Here is an 18,875-nt window from a genome sequence, read left to right as displayed (position 1 = left end):
TATCTAAATTAGAGTGTACCAGATGCAGGGACATGTCTCCTGCACCCCGCAACATCCCCACACTTTCCCCCTCATATCGGTATCCTACTCGATTAGCTTGCGCTGGCGTGCAGCTATACCTTACTGCGAAAGGCAAAGCAGCTGAAAATCCACTCCCCACCTTCCGCAGAGCTTGGTCAAATTGAGCCCCTGGCTGTTCGACCTACGGCTAGCAGTAAACAAGTTTCTCTTCGCGTCGGCCTTTGAATCAATGATCTTCAATTGCCGGTCATGATGCCTTCCCGAAAACGAAGCCTTAAGAAGCCAGCGGATTGGGGAGTGGACATGTGTGGCAACGTACATCATCGTTCTTACCTATACTAATTTTCTTGGTTCCCTGAACGCAGCAAAATGCTAGATCGGATCCTCGCCAGCGTGGCAATAGCCTGTGCTATTGCACCAGGCGCGGCAGGCGAAGTCGTCCAGCTGCAAGTACCAAATCGACCTCCTGTTGGGACCAATGTCCTCACCGGGTCGTTTCAAGGCTACTCTATGGAGTTTGCATCATTCCCAGCTATAGCGGGTAACTATTCGTAAGTCTATCCACGGCCCAGCATGCAACCCTGCTCATGCACAAAATTCAGTTCGCCCAACAAGCTTTCCTACCGGATGCTCCAGAATCTGAAGGATATTACGAAGAGCGCTGTCCCCGTTCGCGTTGGTGGCACAACGGCCAACCACGGAATCTGGATCCCTAATCAAAAGCAAGCCATTATTCAAAATTTTGCTACTCCCGGTGCAGACCAGCCAGCCAATTCGACGTGGGGCCCTTCCTACCTGGAGTCTTTCAAGGTCCTACCAAAGGGCACTCAATATACTGTCGGGGTCAGCTTTGATGACGGAGACGACGGAGCGAAGGCAACAGTCACAGAGGCACAGGCTTTTTACAGTGGCCTTGGCAATGACATATTTGCCTTCGAGGTGGGGAATGAGTTTGACGGTACGAACCTGGTCGCAAAGCCATATGTCATAGAAGCCTATACTAATGACTTGCAGCATTCCCGGTAGATCGCGACACGAGCACTTGGTCCATTAAGAAGTATGTGCCAGAATGGTTGGATCGTACAAGCGTTGTCGCGAAAAGTGTGCTCAAGAAGACGGACAAGAAGAGGTTTCAAGCCGGTCCTTTTGTTGCCCCAGGCACAGTTAGCAATGACACTACGTGGACGGCGAAGGCAGCTATTGACTTAGGGGTTGCTTCCACAGGCCTGGCTAGGACCTTCTGTACGCATCAATACTTTGGTGCTGCATGCACACCTGTGAAGCCAACCCTCGCAGGAGACCTGATGAACCGCACCAAAATGTTCCCCTGGATGGAGTATCACCGAGAGGCATCCTCATACTCCGTCTCCAATGGCCTACCCTACGTAATTGGAGAGACAAACTCAATCGCCTGCCAAGGCCTTACTGGCGTCTCTGACGTGTTCGGTGCGGCGGTCTGGAGTGTCGATTACGCCTTGTACGCAGCTTCACTCAATGTATCCAACATCTTCTGGCACATGGGTACTGGCTATCGTTATGCCGCCTGGCAGGCTACACAGAACGGGACCACGACGACAGGGCCTCGGCCACTCTACTATGGCAATGTGTTGGTCGCTACTGCTCTAGGCGACGGCAACTCCCAAGTCGTACCAATCGTAAACACAACATCACTGGCCGGATATGCGGTATACTCAAGCAAGTCCCGAAAGGCCTCGCTCCGCAGCATCGTTTTGGTCAACATGGACGTCTTCAACTCCACTAGCACTCCGGCTTCTTCGCGGCCGAGCGCGGAATTCAAGCTTCCTGCTGAACTTTGTGGCAAGAATTCTAAGGTCTCGGTGCAGCGACTGACGGCACCGGGTGCGGAGGTGCGTGATGGTATAACTTTCGCTGGACAAACGGTGGCGCTCGATGGGAAGATCTCAGGGCAAAGCAAGAAGCAGTTTATGGCGGGCGACACTGTAATTGTCTATGCAAGTGAGGCTGTTCTGTTGCAGATAGAATAATGTCCAAACTAAATTGAGCGTCTTCGACTTTATCCTCTCTCACACCCGAACGTGACTACCAGGGAGGACGTATTGAGTTGATTTTTAAGACACGTAAAGTAGTCTAAGTTATACTAGACTTGACTATGAAGAATCTAATTGAGCCTGACCATAGATCCATCATTGATGTTGGCGCGAGAATCTCTATACACTACCATGCGATCCTCGCCACAGGGCCCTTGGGCCACGTTCGCACGATTAACTTGCGAATTTCGTCCATCACCAAGATACCCATGGCGAGTGGAAGTGGAATTAGCCAGAATTCGATAGGAATCGATGCCGTTCCGAACAAGCTCTGGATTCCAGGCACTTCCGTGACAAAGATTGCAATGGCAAACGATATGAGGATCGACACAATGAGCCATGGGTTTCTTCGCTGCTTTCGAATAGGATCCGCTTGAAAAATGGACAGTTTCTTGTTGCGGATGGACAAGATATTTCCCCACTGCAGAATGACAAGGGTCACGAAGTAAACACACTGTCCAACGACGTTGAAGTGCGCAAGCTCGTCTTCGGTATAGCCGTGGAAGCCGTCAGTGTATCCCTCGAACAGGAACACGAGATCCCGAAATGGGATACCAGCTTTCTTGTAGTAGTACAAGAAAAACATCGAATGCGCACAGACAGTCTCCATAACGCCGATGAACAGGTATGACTGTGCGTAGATCTTGAGATTGATCAAGTGGTCTTTTTTGTGATTGCGCGGGGGCAGACTAAGCAGGTCGAATTCTTCTTTCTCCATGATCAGGCTCAAGCTGAGAAACAGATCTGTGAACACGCAGATGATGATCATGAGGAATGAGCTTAATGGCAACGGCACCCCAATGAAGACATTCATCAGCACAGGCCAGATCTCAGACCAACTGCCAGCTGGCAGCAGATACCCAATGACCTTCTGGAGGTTTTGGAAAACCAGCCTTCCAAGACGAACAGCGTCGACAATGGAGTCGAAGCGATCAAGGAGGACCAAGTCCGCTGCCTCCATAGCCACGTCGCTGCCTCCAGCTATCGCAATACCGACATCTGCTGCTCGAAGAGCGGGTGCGTCGTTGACACCGTCACCAGTGGCGGCAACAGCGTTTCCGCGTTTTTGCAGCTGGTTGACGATTCGAAGTTTCTGATCTGGAGTCGTACGACCGAAAACGATCTCTTCGTAGCTGCAAACAATGTCCCAGTCAGCGTCGGAGAGATCGTTGAGCTGCGGCCCTTCCAGGAGGAGGCTTTTGTAACTGTGCACTGACTGCAACTCATCGTTCGAAGAGCCATCCCGGACCTCTTGCAAAGTCTTGATGGTGTCTGGATCAGCTTCACCGGTGAAGATGCCCGTTCGGCGAGCGATAGCAGCTCCGGTTAGACCATAATCGCCGGTCACCATGAAGAAGCGTATGCCAGCTTTGCGGCAAGAAGCAACGGTCGCCGCTGTCTCCGGCCGAGGCGGATCGAGGATGCCAAGGACACCAACAATAGTCAGGTTCTGCATACCACGCTCCATAAGCTCGTCTCCCAGAACATTAGATTGCGCGGACGCCGTTGGGGTGTATCGACGTTGGCACAAAAGGATGACACGCTCTGCATTCCTGGACAAGCGGTTTTGCAAGTCGGAAAATTGCGCTCGCGAAGCTTCATCCAGAGGCTTGGTGCAGTCGTCTTCGTAAGACCAGTAGCTTGAGCACTTCGACAGAAGGACGTCCGGAGCGCCTTTAACAAGTACCAAGAACTCATCTTTCCGACTCTCATCGTTATCGCAAGGGTGCATCGTGAGCATCCACTTGTTCTTGGAGTTGAATGGGATGTGGAACCGCCTGGGTTGAGATTGCAGGGTCTCCTTTCCGGGCTTCATGGTCTCCGCGAATCTAAGTACTGCTGCATCTGTGCTGTTGCCTTGAACTAGTCGCTGATCGATTGGCACATGGATGGTTGAAGGGTCGAAGGTTGCATCGTTGCAAAGCACAGCCGCTTTGTACAGCTCAACGAGAGCTTTACGCGACTTGTTGGATTGGAACAGCTCCTCTGCCTCTTCAGTGGTCATGAAGCCATCCACAAAGCCAACTGACATTGCTGTCATATTGTTCTGGGTGAGAGTGCCTGTCTTGTCGGAGCAAAGAACGTTGACGCAGCCAAGGGTTTCCACCGTCGACAGGCCTTTGGGAAGAATGTTCACCTTCTTCATGCTACGAGCAACGATCATGAGAGTAAGTGCAACGCCGATAGGCATACCCTCTGGGATGAAAGCTACTACGCAGCCCATGACGTTGTTGAGCATCGCGACAACGTTCATGTACGAACGATGTTTGATGCGTAGCCATCCGACCCATGCGAAGAGGATTAGACATGCCAGGCAAATCGTCAAACCGACGATGATCAAAACGAAACGCGATATCTCTGCCTGAATTAAGGTCGGTTTTGCCTTTACGCCAGAGGTAGCCTTTGCGATGCGGCCCATGATGGTACTGCCCCCGACCAGAACGACTATTCCGACAGCCTGGCCATTTGTGACGCTCGTGCCCATCGCTGCGATGTTTCGGGTCTCGAGGAAGTTTTTATCCGTCTCAGAAACTGCACCTTCGACATCTTCGGTTTCTCCCGTGAGCATCGATCGATCGAATCGGACATCGCCCGAGGTCTCAACGAGACGAATGTCGGCAGGCACTTTGTTACCAATCTGGACCTTGACGACATCTCCAGCTACAAGATCGGTGGTCGAGACCTTGTTCCAATGGCCGTCTCGTAGGACGAGTGCGTCGGAGGGCAGGAGATCGAGGATAGATCGCATCGTCTTCTTTGTGGACCAGTCTTGAAAGCATGAGAAACTAGCTTGAAGTAAGATGACAATGAGGACGAGGATTGCAAGACCAAGATTGTATGCCTGTGGGTCAGGATCGCCGAGGGGCCTCCAGCAGATGAAGAAGATGATCACTCCGACCCAAAGGACGGAGCAGAACCCACCAAAAACATATCCAAGTAGCTTGCGGATGTAGCTCTCGCGAGGCTGGGGAAGAACATTTTTTCCGTCGCGTTGGAGACGCTGAGCGGCAATGTCCTGGCTGAGACCACTGTCGCGCGATACATTGAAACGTTCGCAGACCCTATCTTCGTGTAGGATGTGGTAGTCAAGCGCTTCGAAGAAGACACGGTCCTCTTCGCCTGCCTTTGGGGGCTCTTTGGCTTTCGGGTTGTGGGTGTCAACGGCCTGAGACTCCGAGATCTGGAACGAGAGTGCACGATGTTCGATAGGTAGGCCGGATAAGGCGCGAGAGTGTCCGCTTGCCGATGAATCGCGACTTCGAGAGCGGATCCGCTTCTTGTATGTGCTTGTTCCACGGCTCTGGCGAGTCGGGCGGATATCATCATCTTGGAAGACGATTCGACTCAGGACCGCTTCATCCGTCGAAGCTGAGGGTTTTTCTTTTTCAGGCATCACAATAGTGCAATTTGCTTGGATTTGGTGGTCTTGATAACGGTGGAACAGACTGGCAGAATAGGCTTGAGCGAGGTATGGTCTGAAGACAACTGCGCGGGCGCCAATGAGTTGGTGATCAATTTGGGGACCGATCCGTACTCATAGCGAAGGTATACTCCTGCAAGCGAGGCTCAACGCCATTGAAAGGCGCGCTACGGGCACGTGAACAGGAATATGGTCACAACTTGGCGAAAATGCCTCAGTGAGCCGCGGCCTCGTTCCAGACATGAACGCCACTAAGATGGACACTAAAACTCCACTCGCTACCTCAGTTAACATCGCTTTTGCCAGCGCCATAGACCTAATCACATTTCAAACCTCGAGGTTGTTCATATGCCGAGTTCCTTGGAGAATCAAAGCTCTCTTGTGTCTTCCCCTTTCCCTGTCCTTCGATTCACCAATACAAGCTGGGGCGTGCTGTCCGAGAACAGGACTGTGCGACTCTTAAAATTATCCAACTCTCATCTTACCTTGCGGCTGATTGAGATCGGGATCCTGGAAAATATGTGTCAATGTGCGGAGGTGAGTACACAGAATGAGGGAAAATGCCTCAATCCGCTAGGCTTGTTTCGGAATCTACCCATTGTCATCGACCAGCACCAGACATAGATTTGACATCACTCACTAATTTCGCACGCTCGCATATGGAGGATCTGCACTCTTGGGTGTGGACGGTGTCAGCAAGAACTAGAGCTAAGAAATGAGCTAATTCAGTCTCGACGGGCTATACTCTGAAGGCATTCCGTAAAGTGGTCATGTAGTAGTGTTAGATTTCTGCGCGTAAGTCCAAAGGTATGCGAGAGCGTGAAATCTCAGGGAAGAAAAAAATGAATTGAGTGTACTTGACATGCTTGGACCGTTTGGTAGTGCCTCATTACCACAACTGGCAGGTTGGTTTCTTCTCCTTGCACTTGAAGCTCTCCTTGAACTCGCGACTATTCGCCATGGTCCCTAGGATGCGTGCCCACTTGGGTGCATGGGGATCCGTGTATATGCGCTGAATTGCCGTTTCCTTGCGCGACTTGCCACACCACCAGTTCGAATACGTGACAAAGAAGAGCTGATCTTGCGTAAAATATTCCAGGCCCGGAAGATTCAAATTCGGCTTCTCGTGAGCACGTCGCTTCCATGCTTGGTAGGACGCCGACAAGCCACCTGCGTCAGCAATGTTCTCACCAAGCGTCAAGCGTCCATTCACGTGGAGGGGCTTGTCGTCTGGTCCAGGCACAGTGAAGTTGGCATACTGCTCAACAAAACACTCGGCACGCTTTTGGAATGCCTTGACCGTCTCGTTCGACCACCAGTCTGTATAGTTGCCAATCTGGTCATAGTGTCGGCCCGTAGAATCGAAGGCGTGACTCAACTCATGGCCAGCCACAGAGCCAAATGCACCATAACTCATGTACGCCGGGACGTTTACATCAAAGACTGGGAACTGCATGATTCCCGCGGGGAAGACGATTTCGTTTCCTGGAGGGTTGTAGTAAGCATTCACCGTTGGAACGGTCATGCCCCATTGCTCTCGGTCTACAGGCTTGCCAAGGGCAGACCACTCGTCCTCAACGGCAAATCGACGCATCGAGAGAGCATTAGCAAAGAAGGCCTCCGAAGATATGTTGACAGAGCTGTAGTAATCCTTTAGGTTGGACGGATCCATGATATCGGGACTTTTGGTAGGGTAGCCGATTTTCTGGACGATATTGTGAACTTTGTCGATCGCTTTTTTAGTAGTTGCCTTGTCCATCCATTTGGTAGCTTTGAGCTTCTTAGCGAATTCGCTTTTAATATCGGTAATGATGGTGTCGCCAAACTTCTTGGCCTCAGCCGAGAAGGCCTTTTCGACAAAGAAACGGCTCAGGAACCAGCCCAAGCCGTCGTCGACATGACCGACACATCTCCGCCATCGTTCGGGAGCAGAATCAGGGTCCTGATTGTATTAGCTTCACAGACTCGAAAATATTGCAGAAAATAACGCACTTTGCCAACGAGCTCGTTGGTAAACCTTTTGTAAGGCTTGATAGCGTCCGCCTCGATGTAAGCAGAAAATGATTGAACAGTCTTCCAAACGAAGTAGCTTTGAAGGACCTTAGCATCAGTTTCGTCGATGATCAAGGACAACTTCTTCTGGTACTCTGGGGTGTTCACAATGACGCGTGTGATGTCGACATCGCTAGGCGCCAGATCCTGTATGAGGGCTTTCAGGTCAACTTGAGGGGTTAGACTCGCAGCTTCCTCGATAGCCATTGGGTTGTAGTATTTGGTGACATCTTCACGGTCCTCGGTAGGAGGTGAAGCGGCTGCGAGCTTCTTTTCCAGATCAATGACCTTAGAATAAGCTTCCTTGTCCTCCTCGGGGTACAAGTTCCCGAGGACTTGAACAGCAACAGCGCGGTACTTCTCGACTAGCTTGTCGTCCTCATAGCGCTCCTTTGATGGGAGGCCAAAGCTCCAAGGAGCCGAAACTGACACAACAACAGTATCTGGGTCACGATCATCGGCACCTGTCCCTGCAGTAATTAGGGCTGACACCCCGTACTTGGCAAGGAGAAGTATAATGTCCTTAAGGCTTGCAGATTTATCGACTGCATAAGTATTCTTGATACGATCAAGCACATCGAGTAGCGGACCAGCACTGACATCCTTGATCTTATCCTCGTCAATGCAAGCATCGTATGCTGCTTTCATCTTGTCGAAGTTCTCCTCATCTGCAGACTTCTTAACGGCCAACAAATTCATTGGCGAGAAGTACGAATGCTATAGCCCATGGTCAGTTGGATGGTTCGTGGGTCAATGGTACCCGTACCTGAGAGTCTTTGGGGTACGGAGAGTCAAGAATGTGACGAAGCAAAAGTTCGGAGTTCTCATTCATGATGGTCCCGGTAAATGCGTCACCCTGATCGGGACGAAGATCATGCCTGTCTCTCCAACCGCCACACACAAGCTCCTCAAAGTCATCACAGGGATCGAGTTCCTTGTAGTTGGGTGACAGGTTGTACAGAATTTCCGACGCCGCGTGGACGCAGGCCGGGGTTAAGCATAGCTTGGACGATTCCACCTTCTCTTGGTTGTCCGCTGGTTTAGTTCGTCAATGGAGCACTCGCTAGCCTCGGTATATCAACCTTACCATCAGCAATGCTATAATACACAAGTCCCAGAGCGGCAGCGACGCCAAAGACCCTCAAAGCAGACACAACAGACAAGCCACGTCGCGGTGATGGATTGGCCCTAGTAGTGGGAGGTGAGAGCAGAGGCGTTTTTTCTGACATGGCGGGCACCGCCTGAGCTCAGTCTTTGCTTTGACTTGGTCTCTAGAACGGACTGATTGTTGGGATGCTATGCAGATGGAAAAGAGATGAGTCTGTTTAGGCAGCGGTCGGCATGTTGGTCACGATGCGATGATGCGGAGACCTGGGGAAAGGGCGCTTGGCGGACCCAGCCACCCAGCCACCCAACCAACGTTTCAGCCTCTGGCCTTGATCCCGAAAATGGTTAGCGTACAATCCCTCCAGAAAGTGCAAACGCCTCGGCGCTTAAAATCAGCATCCCGCTCTTCAGTCAATCCTGCAGTCACATTGATTCGAGCTAGTGTGCTGAAGCATGCAGGTGCTCTTTGTTCCATATTCTTATCTATGGGTGATTCCCCTACTCATGTAGCCTTTGATATGTTAGGCTCTACTTCATGAGCAAGCGAGCTCGCCACTCTCTTCACTCTCTGACTTTCTCGCTCTTGGGATTTCACTGCAGTGTGATCTTGTGAACTATTTGCTTACCAGCTGCAATTCGCAAGCTTAGTACACTTGCGCCCAAAAGTATCGCTTCCTACCTGCAATTTTCCAGCGCCGGCTACCATTTCCTGACATCAAAGGTCACGGCAGTATTGTTGAGGTCACAATTGTAGCTCACCGCATTCGCGCACTCTACTTTGCCCTTGGCCTCGAGCTTTCTCTCGAAATCACAACCATGTCCAACGCCTCATCCACGTCCGGCACAGCGTATGCCAACCTCGACTGGACGCAATACATACGCTATAGGCCCAGTTACCCACCTTCCCTACGCGAGCTCATCTATAGGTATCACACTCGCAATGTTCCCGGCAAGACTACCGCTCCAGATGCCAGCACCCACTGGGACTCGCTACTCGACATTGGAGGTGGCATCGGCATATCTTCTGTGCCATTCATACGCGACTTTCGCACTATGCATCTACTCGACCCGAGCCCGCTAAACCACGAGAAAGCGCGAGTCTTCCTGGCTGAGCACGTGTCGGTCAATAATTTGCAAACGAAGCTAGAGTTCACAGTCGCCAAGGCCGAAGAGTACGCCAACAAGCCGGCTGTCACTGCTGAGAGTGGCGTGTCGCTAGCTATATGCGCTTCCACTGCGCATTTCATCGATCCGGACATGCTTGTAAAAGCAATGTACAGATTGATGCGCCCCGGTGGAACGATGGCGATCTACAGTTACTGGCTACCAGTGTTTCCGGACCTTGACCCAGGACTCAGCGTGGTGTACACAAAGACGGTTACGAGAGCCATGAGATTATGTATTCGAGACGAGGCTACGCGGAATGTGTTTGCCGATGCGGTTGCTCGGCTCTGTACTGGTACTACAGTCATGGACGCAATCGCTGTCCCTGATGATTTGTTTGAGGGTATACAGCGCATCCAGATCAACCCCCAGACGGCGTTATCCCTAGATACCTTTCGCGAGGACCCGGCTGTGCCGTTTACACCCCTAGATTCGCAGGTCCGTGAGCACGACGGTAAATACACGTACGTTAGCGGGACGGATCCCGAGGCGGAAGGATGGACCATGTCCGTGGATCTGGACTTTTTACACGGCATGATCCGGACGATTCTGCCGGCGGATATCCAGCTAAGCAAAGAGCAGCACGAGGAGTTGTATGGTGACCTCGACCGAGCTTTTGTTGAACGGTGCTTGTCGGGATATACTCTAGCGATGTGGGGGCTCGATATGATTCTAGCCACGAGGCGAGGATGAAATGGGGGGGACTCCTGAGCTATGGACAAGACTAGAAGTACGCCGAGCAAAATGTTTGGGGTTTGTGTACTTCCCGAAGACTTTGTCGTGCAAGTCTCGTTTCTACATCGGTGCAAGCCCGAGCGAAGTCTCGATCTACACTCCTAAGCTTGGCGCTGCTGGAGAAATCTGGGACAGCCAAAAGTCCCAGGTCCAATTTTGTGAGTTCATGGTCGTCAGTTCTCTCACATAAACACGAACACCGACGACGTTGTGTAAGGTTCAGCTTCCAGATATCTATAGGAGCCTAAGTTGTGCCACGCTTCAGTATGGACACTTCCAGCTGCGTCTTTTATTACATCCGGCCTTGATGTTCATATGAAGGCCAACCCCAACGCTCTCAGCGTATCTAGAGAAAGAATGACAAGTGATGTGTCAATCCTTCGGTGAAATGGCTTTCAGAGAGCTGCCAGAACACATACCCTTGCTCATTGAGTTAATCTCATCGGAACTGAACGTGGCGGCATTGCATGATCTTCGGAAGTCCGGAATAGATCGCGCAACGATAGGTACTTCATACCTGCACTTTGGATCCGACCATCATGTCTTGGCCTCAACGGCTAGCCACCAATTGAGTAGAATCAAGAGGTCCAAGACGGACAAAGCCAATTTGGGCATGGAGACGCCAGCGACACCCAGGATTTATAGGAGAGCGTCCATCTGATCGCAAAGGACACGAAAGGTGACGACTGCTTGATCTTATACGATAGCCGAATACGCGCGTACGGTCTATACGACCGTTAATTACCAGGCCCTTTCATCATGAACCAATGGCATTGAATCCTGCTCCGCAACCTACCGAACTAGCCTCATCATTCTGCAACCAACTCAGCATCTACTCGGTATTAGCCCTCCTTACCTCACCGTTATTCCACTTGCGTTCTTGCGCGACACGTCTTAACGTACGTGTGATAGCGCGATCTGCATGAGATGATTAGGAACGTGCACCCATCTTTGAAAACACCCATAAAAGACACTCCGCAGTGCCTTGCGCTTGCTTCCAGGTCAGAGCATCCAAATATTTGTCCGTGATGGCGGGCACACTTCAGAGTATTCTCTCCAAAGCTCGAACCGCCGATTTGCTATCCCTCAAAGGCATCTCCGGTTTCTTGGCCTTCCTTTTCCTCATACAACTCGTTCAATCCATTGGCCGCGCAGTCTACAACGTCTACTTCCACCCACTTCGCAAATATCCTGGTCCTAAATTGTGGGCCGCCTTCGAAGTCACCAGGACCATCGCACGTGTCCGAGGCCGCCTCGATTTTGCGATTGTGGAAGAACATCGCAAGCATGGCGAAGTTGTACGTGTCGGTGTAGATGAGTTGTCCTTTATCCATCCGAGCGCTTGGAAAGACATCTACGGTCACGGGCATGCCGAGTTGCCGAAATATTTCCCACCCAAAACCATCAACCCGAATCAGATCATTGCTGCCAAAAGCGGTGATCATTTTCGCATGCGTCGGGCTTTTCTTCCCGCCTTCTCGGAAAAAGCGTTGGCGCAACAGGAACCACTCATGCGTGTCTACATGGACCTGCTTATACAACGGCTGTCAGAGTGCGCTGAGTCCGGCCAGCCTGCGAACATGACGAAGTGGTATAATCTCACGACGTTTGATCTCATCGCTGACCTGACGTTTGGAAAATCTTTGGGGGGGCTAGAGTCTGGGGAATCTAACAAGTGGACACAGAAGATCGAGACCATGTTGAAGCTCATGCCTACACTTATGCTTCTAACGAGTTTTCCACTTCTGGCAACCATTCTCAACTTCCTGTTCGGTCGCAAGATGGAAGAAGCTCGACAGAAGCATTTCCAATATGCTGCCTCACTGGCCATGGGCCGTCTCCAAGGGAAAGAGCAAGCTGATCGCGGGGACTTCATGGATTATATCCTGCGCTCGCGCGGTGAAGCACACCAAATGACGGATGATGAGCTTGTCCACAATTCTGACCTCTTCATGCTGGCCGGCTCAGAAACTACAGCAACACTGCTCCTAGGTGTTACGTATTACCTTTTGCGGAATCCAGAAATATACAAAAAAGCCACTGAGGAAGTGCGTTCCGTTTTCGAGCGTGCCGAAGACATCACTTTCAAGGAAGCCACCCAACGCTTGCCTTACATGATGGCTTGTTTGAACGAGGCGTTACGTGTCTTTCCTTCAATTCCACTGGCGTTATTCCGCATTACCAATCCCGGACAGATGACTCCAATTGCTGGTCATATGATACCGCCTGCTGTACGTGGTGCTGTGTTTTTGGCGCTTTTCATTGCCCGGCTAACTGTACCAGACCCGTGTCGGTGTACACCAACTCTCAGCATATCACTCGCCCCTCAACTTTCACGATCCCGATTCTTTTCACCCAGAAAGATGGCTTCCGGAGGTTTACAATGACCCCTCATCGCCGTTTCATAATGATCGGCGCGAGGTACACAAGCCGTTCTCTTTCGGTCCCCGTGACTGTATTGGGAGGAATCTTGCGTTTCACGAGATGCGTCTGATCCTTGCAATGGTCCTATGGAACTTTGATCTGGAGCTTGGCGATGGTATGGATCAGTGGCATCTTCAAAAGATCTTTGGAATTTGGTCGAAGCCGCCGTTGCAGGTCCGGCTTAGTAAGAGAAAAGCATAATTACGCTAGCTGTCGCAAACATTGTTCCTACAAGTATAGACGATCAGCTTGCTTCCACGGTCAGTCAACCAGTATTTAGATATGATAGATATCCAACCCTTATGCCACCATGAAATTTCGGTGCCAATTTCGCATTGAAAATGGGACCGCCGTTGAGCGTGCAGACCAAGTACTCGTACTTCGAGTGCTATCTATGATTAAGCTATTATCTATCACTAAACACCTGAACGATATCGTACTGAAGCCACAACCGTCGGACAGCCCCTATGCAAACTTGTTGAACCTTGCCAACTCCTCAGGATCCTTCGCCGCATACTTCACCGTCCACTCCCACAAGTCGTCCTGCTTCTTTACCTCATAGCTCTCCACACTGCTATCTCGCTGCTTCTTCCCCTCGTAATACTTGCCGCTCAACCCCTCCACATCCTTGGCAACCCCCAGCCTCGCCAGATTCTCCCCACTTTCCTTCGTCGTATGCACATTGTCCGTCCTAAACGCCACCCTCAGCACCGGAGTTATCCTCGGTAGTAAGTTGTTCCACAGCCACCTCATCAATGGCGGGTACTCTCTCGCTAGTCCGGAACCTGGCATCAGCCCCGGATCCATAGCAAGCACGCTGATCCCCTTCTCATTTCCGCTCTGTTCAAGCCGCCTATGCAGCGCGTATGTCCACATAATGTTTGATAGCTTCGCATTCACATAGTGCAGCCGGCCGTCTCCCTTTGCGATCTCAGCTGGCGGGTGTGCCAGATTCTCTGCGGACGTGTAGATGGGCTTCGGCATGCCTGTCTTGAGTGCTGGGTCGTGCACGCCAGACGCGGTTATGATCACGCGTGCCTTGGGCGCTAGGAATGGACAGAGCAGGTGGAAAAGCAGTGCGTGCCCGACGTGCGTAATGGCAAACGTCTTTTCGATGCCTTCGTCTGTAAGGGTTAGGTCGCCAGGAAATTGTAATGCCGCGTTCAGGAGGAGGGCTTGAATGGGTGGGAAGGACCTCGAGGCCCAGGTTTTGGCATAAGTCCGGACGTTGGAGGAAGAGGAAAGGTCGAGAGGGAGGAAGATAACGTTGTTCTGAGAGAGGGTGTTGTTGATTGTAGACGCGGCGTTGTTAGGGTCGGAGCGCGAGGAGATTACAACGAGGTATTCTGGGTGCTGTCGGGCGATGGTGAGAGCAGCGTGATATCCCATATTCATTGTACCGCCAGTGATTAGGACGGTGCGCTTGTACTCCATCTTGATATGTAGTAGATATGTTGATGTCCGATGTAGTAGAGTCTTTTATTTTCAACTCATTAGATGATCCGAGATTGAATGGGAGTAGACGCTATGTGATTCAGTGCGACACCAAAGTAGATATACTTGCCGCATACCATTCTAACCAATGAGAGATTCGATGCCTCATGGGGTTAGCATCATGGCATGGTGAATTGCAAGGCTGTGCGCCGACGCAGCACGGCATCCTTAGTTGCCAATCATCCCGGGAATATTCTCATCTTCGTGTATGCCATCTTTGATCGAGTCATAGACAACTGGTCCGTCGGACGAAATAATTTTGTTTCTTTTAAGATTCCGGGCATTGATGGAAGCAGCCAATGAGAGATTTACTACCCGTTTCGGCGTAGCGCTTCCCGCACCGGATTCGATCCTCACAACCTCTAGGCCGTGCTCGTAAACATCCGCGCGGACTTCCTGCATCCCAACGCTATGATACGTCTCCCATCCCCAGATGGAGATACATCTATTAAACAGTGTGAATGTCCGAATATCAGATCATCGCCGGAACAGGTTCTTTGTGCAAACTTGGCATTCTCCTATGACAGTCTCTACCAGAATAGGCTCACCCATACGCCGGAAGTGCTTGAGGCTGAAGAGCTTATAGCTCATGGAATCAAGGCAACAAGACTCGGACTTGAGGACGACGAGCGAATTCCAGAACGACGAGACATTTAGGTTGGATTGGTGTGATGGTGAACATGCGTATACATTGACAAGGTACCGGTAGCGTCCACACGTGATACACGCGCGCGATCGCGTCATCTCAAAGACACACATCTTCGCACAGAAGAATTCGAAAACAGCAGTTCCATCCAGTGATTCTGCACGAGCTCTACCACACCACCGCGGAAATCGCAATCCTACTCGGCGACGCGCAACTTCTGAATTCCACATCTTGAACTCACGCCCACACCCTGCCCCAAATTGTAACAAACAATGCCTTCGACCATCTTCCCCGCCCACCAGCCCTCCAAACCCGCCCAGCGCGCAGGCCCAACTTTTACCGGCACCGTCTACTCGGACGTCATCCACCGCGACGCCACCGTCTCCCTCGCAAACGTGACCTTCACGCCCTGCTCACGCACATTCTGGCACACGCACGAGGACGGCCAGATGATCAAGGTGCTGTCTGGCTCGGGGCTGGTATGCGACGCGGGCGGGGCCCCACGGCGGATCCAGGCGGGCGATGTAGTGTGGGCGGCGCCGGGGACGACGCACTGGCATGGTGCGGATGAGGCGAGTGTGATGACGCATTTTGTGGTTACGAGGGGGAAGACGGTGTGGGGGGAGGAGGTGGTGGGGGACGGGTGGCCGAGGGTCGAAGGGGCGGAGAGGGGTTGAAGGCGGTCGGGTGGGTGCGAAGGTCTGGGGACTTGTCTCGCGGTTAGACGAGGTTGGGCAGTAGACGAAGACACTCTGGGTTGCTGAAGATCCGATAGCACAGTACACCGGCGCGGATAAGCTAGAACCCAGAATAGTGTAATCCGACGAGAGGAAATGCAGTGGACTGGACCTGGCTCAGCGGTGCATGGTGGCTGCTCCGTGATATGCATGTTTACGTCCGTGGTGATACACGAGTATGTACAGTGGTGTCGTCTGAAGACCGTGTATCGATCCAGCTTGGCGCCAGCATGGCACTGGCCGCCCCTTCGCACTCATTATATATGGGCGAATCTCCATCATTCTGCGGTTTGCTTCTCTCCCTTCCTGGCCCGTTTTTCCCTCAAACTCTTCCTATGCCTTCACCGCGGCCACCACACCGCACCCGACTCGGCAAGATAGCTCTGCAGCTGCCCCAGCAACATCTGGACGTCTACAGTCTGCCGGCCCCGCTTCATGACCCAGCACCGCTCCCCCTCATACCGCGTTCTCCCAATCAGTGCCTCAGCCCGATCCACCCCCAGCATGTCCGTAAGGCTATACACGGCGACCTTCCGCCCGCGCCACCTCGTCGTGGGGTAGTCCAGAGGCGGAAACTGCGCCCGCGGCGCGAGACGCGGGACTAGAGGCTGGAACCAAGCTGGTGGGGGGTGCGTTGCTTTGGGCAGATGGGGGGGAGGTGTGGCATGCGGGTCGAAAGCCTTCCCGTAGCCAGTGCGGAAGTAATCTGTCCACTTATCGGCCTCGGCGACGATGGCGTTGGCTTCGTCGTGTATCTCGTCGGCGCGCGACTTCAGGCTGCCGTAGAACAGCACACAGGCAACGTCTTCCACGTCCTGGGTGTCGGAGGGGGAAGGCGAAGCTACGGGTGTGAGACGCCCACGCCACTTGAACCACCACGCCAGCTTATCCTCGACACGCGCCCGCAGCATCTGTAGCAGCAGCTCGGGCATGTCCTTCCGCCAGACCAACTGCGCCATTCCGCGCGGCCCCAGAAACGGGTAGAAGCGCTGGCCGAGCACTTTCTTCCATACTTCTTTGCGCGCGGTGAGGTGCGCGGCGTTGTGCCTGTGCGCGAGGAAGCGCAGGGGCGGGCCAAGATATTTGGGAGGATTGGGGGTGGAGAGGGAGAGCGGGAGGAGCCAGGGCTCGAGGGTCGCGGGGTGGGGTTTAATGTGCAGCGTCAGGAGGAGCGCCGAGGGGAGGAGTGTCGAGAGGGAGCGGTCGATGCGGACGGGGGAGGCGAGAACGTGGGCTGGGCAGGAGAGTCAGCATGGCTCGTCTTGGGGCACTTGGGAGGCACCGAAGACTGGCTGGGTCTGCCTGTTCAGTACGTGAAAAACACACCGTACGGATTCTCCAGCAGCTTCTTCTGGAAGGGCGTGGAGCCGGCGACATCGGGCTTCGCTTTCTGCTGCTTCCAGCGCGCCCGTTGTTCTACAACCACGGGGTCGAGGACGGGCGGCAGGGGCAGCTTGGAGCCATCATGGCGCAGACGGAAGGTCTGATGCTCATCCTGAACAACTGGCCCGAGGTCGTCGCCACGGAGAACTTTGGTCGCATGGGCGCGACGCTGCGCATTATGTGGTGATCGGAGGCATGATCTGACGCGAGGAACCGGTCGTCCTGGCATCAGTGGGGAGGACGCTGGTGAAGGTGAAGGGAGGCTTGCGCGTGCCGTTCCGACGGCGATTCCGAGCTTGGAGGAAGCGGCTTGGCGGTGAGAGCTCCAGAGTACACGCGCCGCCGACATTGTCGCTCATACACACACATCATGGCTTCGATAATACGGAGGGTCACAAGGCCCGCGGCCGCTGCAGCTTCGAGGCAGCAGAGTGCGCGCGCGTTCTCGGGCATGTCGATTCCCCCGCCGCCTCAGATGCAGACCCAAGCGCAGTATTCACAGCCGACATCATGGATGCCAGTGCCCTACGTGACCGAGACAGTGGTATGTGTCCCCTCCAGCGAGGTTTTCGAAAACTGTGTTGATGAGCTATCCAGGCTGGTGGCTGGAAAACCTCGGACATCTTCTCGCGCCTCCTCTCCGAGCGCATCATCACGCTCAACGGCGAAGTCAACGACCCCATGTCTGCCACCGTCACCGCCCAACTCCTCTTCCTCGAAGCCGACAACCCCTCCAAGCCCATCTCCCTCTACATAAACTCCCCCGGCGGCTCCGTCACCGCCGGCATGGCCATCTACGACACCATGAACTACATCCGCTGCCCTGTCACAACCATCTGCATGGGCCAGGCTGCTTCCATGGGCTCGCTGCTGCTCGCGGGTGGTAGCCCTGGCCAGAGATATATCCTGCCGCACAGCAGGGTCATGATACACCAGCCGAGCGGCGGGTATAGCGGCAAGGCGAGCGATATTGCGGACCACGCGAAGGAGATTTTGAGGGTGAGAGACCAGCTGAACAAGATCTATCAAAAGCACCTGACGAAGCCGCGGACGCTGGAGGAGATTGAAAAATACATGGAGCGAGACTACTTCATGGATGCGAACGAGGCGCTCGAGTTTGGCATCGTAGACCAAGTGTTGGAGAAGCGGGAGGCAGATAAGGAAAAGGAGTGAAGATGATACCCAGGGAGGGGGCATTTGAGTGAGAATGAATTGCGAGGAGGGAAGAAATAGAGAGTGGACTGTGGGTATCCTCTGGACGTTGTACGTGATAGGGACGGACGAGAATTGGTGAGGTGAGAAGACATGTACGATATGTTAATGCTAAGGAAGATATCCCACACTATTCTGCCTTGGTACTGTGTTCACTGTACCAGAAACGCAACAGTAAATAGATCCTGACAGTTTCTCAACCCCTTTGAATCTTTCTTCAACCACTCTCAAACTCAAATCAGGACTGCCACTTGCCTATGTCATTCCGATCTTCATTGCTTCTGCATGGGTTTTGTCTGTGGATCCGCAAGCTGTCTTAGCGCCGTTGCATCGGATCAAGTCCACAAGCAGATGTGCAATGCTGGGCTTTTGTATTGTTGATAATGGTCTGAAGCAACCTTACTTCTTTT

At 52.8% G+C, this 18,875-nt stretch overlaps 9 protein-coding genes across 9 annotated transcripts; 5 read left to right on the top strand and 4 right to left on the bottom strand.

Annotated features, from left to right (window-relative positions):
• Positions 1 to 390: 390 nt before the first annotated feature.
• On the top strand, positions 391 to 2,122 carry CC84DRAFT_1250585 (uncharacterized protein; the record flags this gene model as incomplete). Its single annotated transcript, XM_018184306.1, has 3 exons — positions 391 to 572; positions 681 to 979; positions 1,036 to 2,122. The coding sequence occupies 3 exons, from the start codon at positions 391 to 393 to the stop codon at positions 2,025 to 2,027; spliced, it is 1,473 nt and encodes a 490-aa protein (XP_018033076.1). The 3' UTR covers positions 2,028 to 2,122.
• Positions 2,044 to 5,636, bottom strand: CC84DRAFT_1166539 (calcium ATPase). The gene has a single exon (XM_018178985.1). The coding sequence runs from the start codon at positions 5,482 to 5,484 to the stop codon at positions 2,218 to 2,220; it is 3,267 nt and encodes a 1,088-aa protein (XP_018033075.1). The 5' UTR covers positions 5,485 to 5,636; the 3' UTR covers positions 2,044 to 2,217.
• Positions 5,637 to 6,252: 616 nt separating this feature from the next.
• CC84DRAFT_1124580 (zincin) lies at positions 6,253 to 8,899 on the bottom strand. Its single transcript, XM_018175698.1, has 4 exons — positions 8,651 to 8,899; positions 8,330 to 8,598; positions 7,504 to 8,280; positions 6,253 to 7,453 (listed from the first exon to the last, which is right to left on the bottom strand). The coding sequence occupies exons 1-4, from the start codon at positions 8,790 to 8,792 to the stop codon at positions 6,401 to 6,403; spliced, it is 2,241 nt and encodes a 746-aa protein (XP_018033074.1). The 5' UTR covers positions 8,793 to 8,899; the 3' UTR covers positions 6,253 to 6,400.
• A 187-nt stretch (positions 8,900 to 9,086) lies between these two features.
• On the top strand, positions 9,087 to 10,914 carry CC84DRAFT_1166536 (uncharacterized protein). Its single transcript, XM_018178984.1, has one exon. It carries the CDS (start codon positions 9,487 to 9,489, stop codon positions 10,525 to 10,527), a length of 1,041 nt encoding a protein of 346 aa, XP_018033073.1. The 5' UTR covers positions 9,087 to 9,486; the 3' UTR covers positions 10,528 to 10,914.
• A 683-nt stretch (positions 10,915 to 11,597) lies between these two features.
• Positions 11,598 to 13,194, top strand: CC84DRAFT_1219665 (cytochrome P450; the record flags this gene model as incomplete). The annotated part of the gene is made up of 2 exons (XM_018183098.1): positions 11,598 to 12,800; positions 12,853 to 13,194. The coding sequence occupies 2 exons, from the start codon at positions 11,598 to 11,600 to the stop codon at positions 13,192 to 13,194; spliced, it is 1,545 nt and encodes a 514-aa protein (XP_018033072.1).
• Positions 13,195 to 13,409: 215 nt separating this feature from the next.
• On the bottom strand, positions 13,410 to 14,490 carry CC84DRAFT_1124575 (NAD(P)-binding protein). The gene has a single exon (XM_018175697.1). The coding sequence runs from the start codon at positions 14,425 to 14,427 to the stop codon at positions 13,459 to 13,461; it is 969 nt and encodes a 322-aa protein (XP_018033071.1). The 5' UTR covers positions 14,428 to 14,490; the 3' UTR covers positions 13,410 to 13,458.
• A 915-nt stretch (positions 14,491 to 15,405) lies between these two features.
• On the top strand, positions 15,406 to 15,810 carry CC84DRAFT_1219663 (RmlC-like cupin; the record flags this gene model as incomplete). The annotated part of the gene is made up of 1 exon (XM_018183097.1): positions 15,406 to 15,810. One exon carries the CDS (start codon positions 15,406 to 15,408, stop codon positions 15,808 to 15,810), a length of 405 nt encoding a protein of 134 aa, XP_018033070.1.
• A 401-nt stretch (positions 15,811 to 16,211) lies between these two features.
• On the bottom strand, positions 16,212 to 17,482 carry CC84DRAFT_1097826 (uncharacterized protein; the record flags this gene model as incomplete). The annotated part of the gene is made up of 2 exons (XM_018174733.1): positions 16,212 to 17,104; positions 17,197 to 17,482. 2 exons carry the CDS (start codon positions 17,480 to 17,482, stop codon positions 16,212 to 16,214), a joined length of 1,179 nt encoding a protein of 392 aa, XP_018033069.1.
• A 285-nt stretch (positions 17,483 to 17,767) lies between these two features.
• CC84DRAFT_1096834 (ATP-dependent clp protease-like protein proteolytic subunit) lies at positions 17,768 to 18,426 on the top strand (the record flags this gene model as incomplete). The annotated part of the gene is made up of 2 exons (XM_018174684.1): positions 17,768 to 17,797; positions 17,851 to 18,426. The coding sequence occupies 2 exons, from the start codon at positions 17,768 to 17,770 to the stop codon at positions 18,424 to 18,426; spliced, it is 606 nt and encodes a 201-aa protein (XP_018033068.1).
• Positions 18,427 to 18,875: the final 449 nt, after the last annotated feature.

Source organism: Paraphaeosphaeria sporulosa, assembly GCF_001642045.1.
Source record: "Paraphaeosphaeria sporulosa strain AP3s5-JAC2a unplaced genomic scaffold CC84scaffold_8, whole genome shotgun sequence".
NCBI lineage: Eukaryota > Fungi > Ascomycota > Dothideomycetes > Pleosporales > Didymosphaeriaceae > Paraphaeosphaeria > Paraphaeosphaeria sporulosa.
The sequence above is the reverse complement of the archived record's forward strand: the minus strand, read 5'-3'. Positions and strand labels throughout refer to the sequence as shown.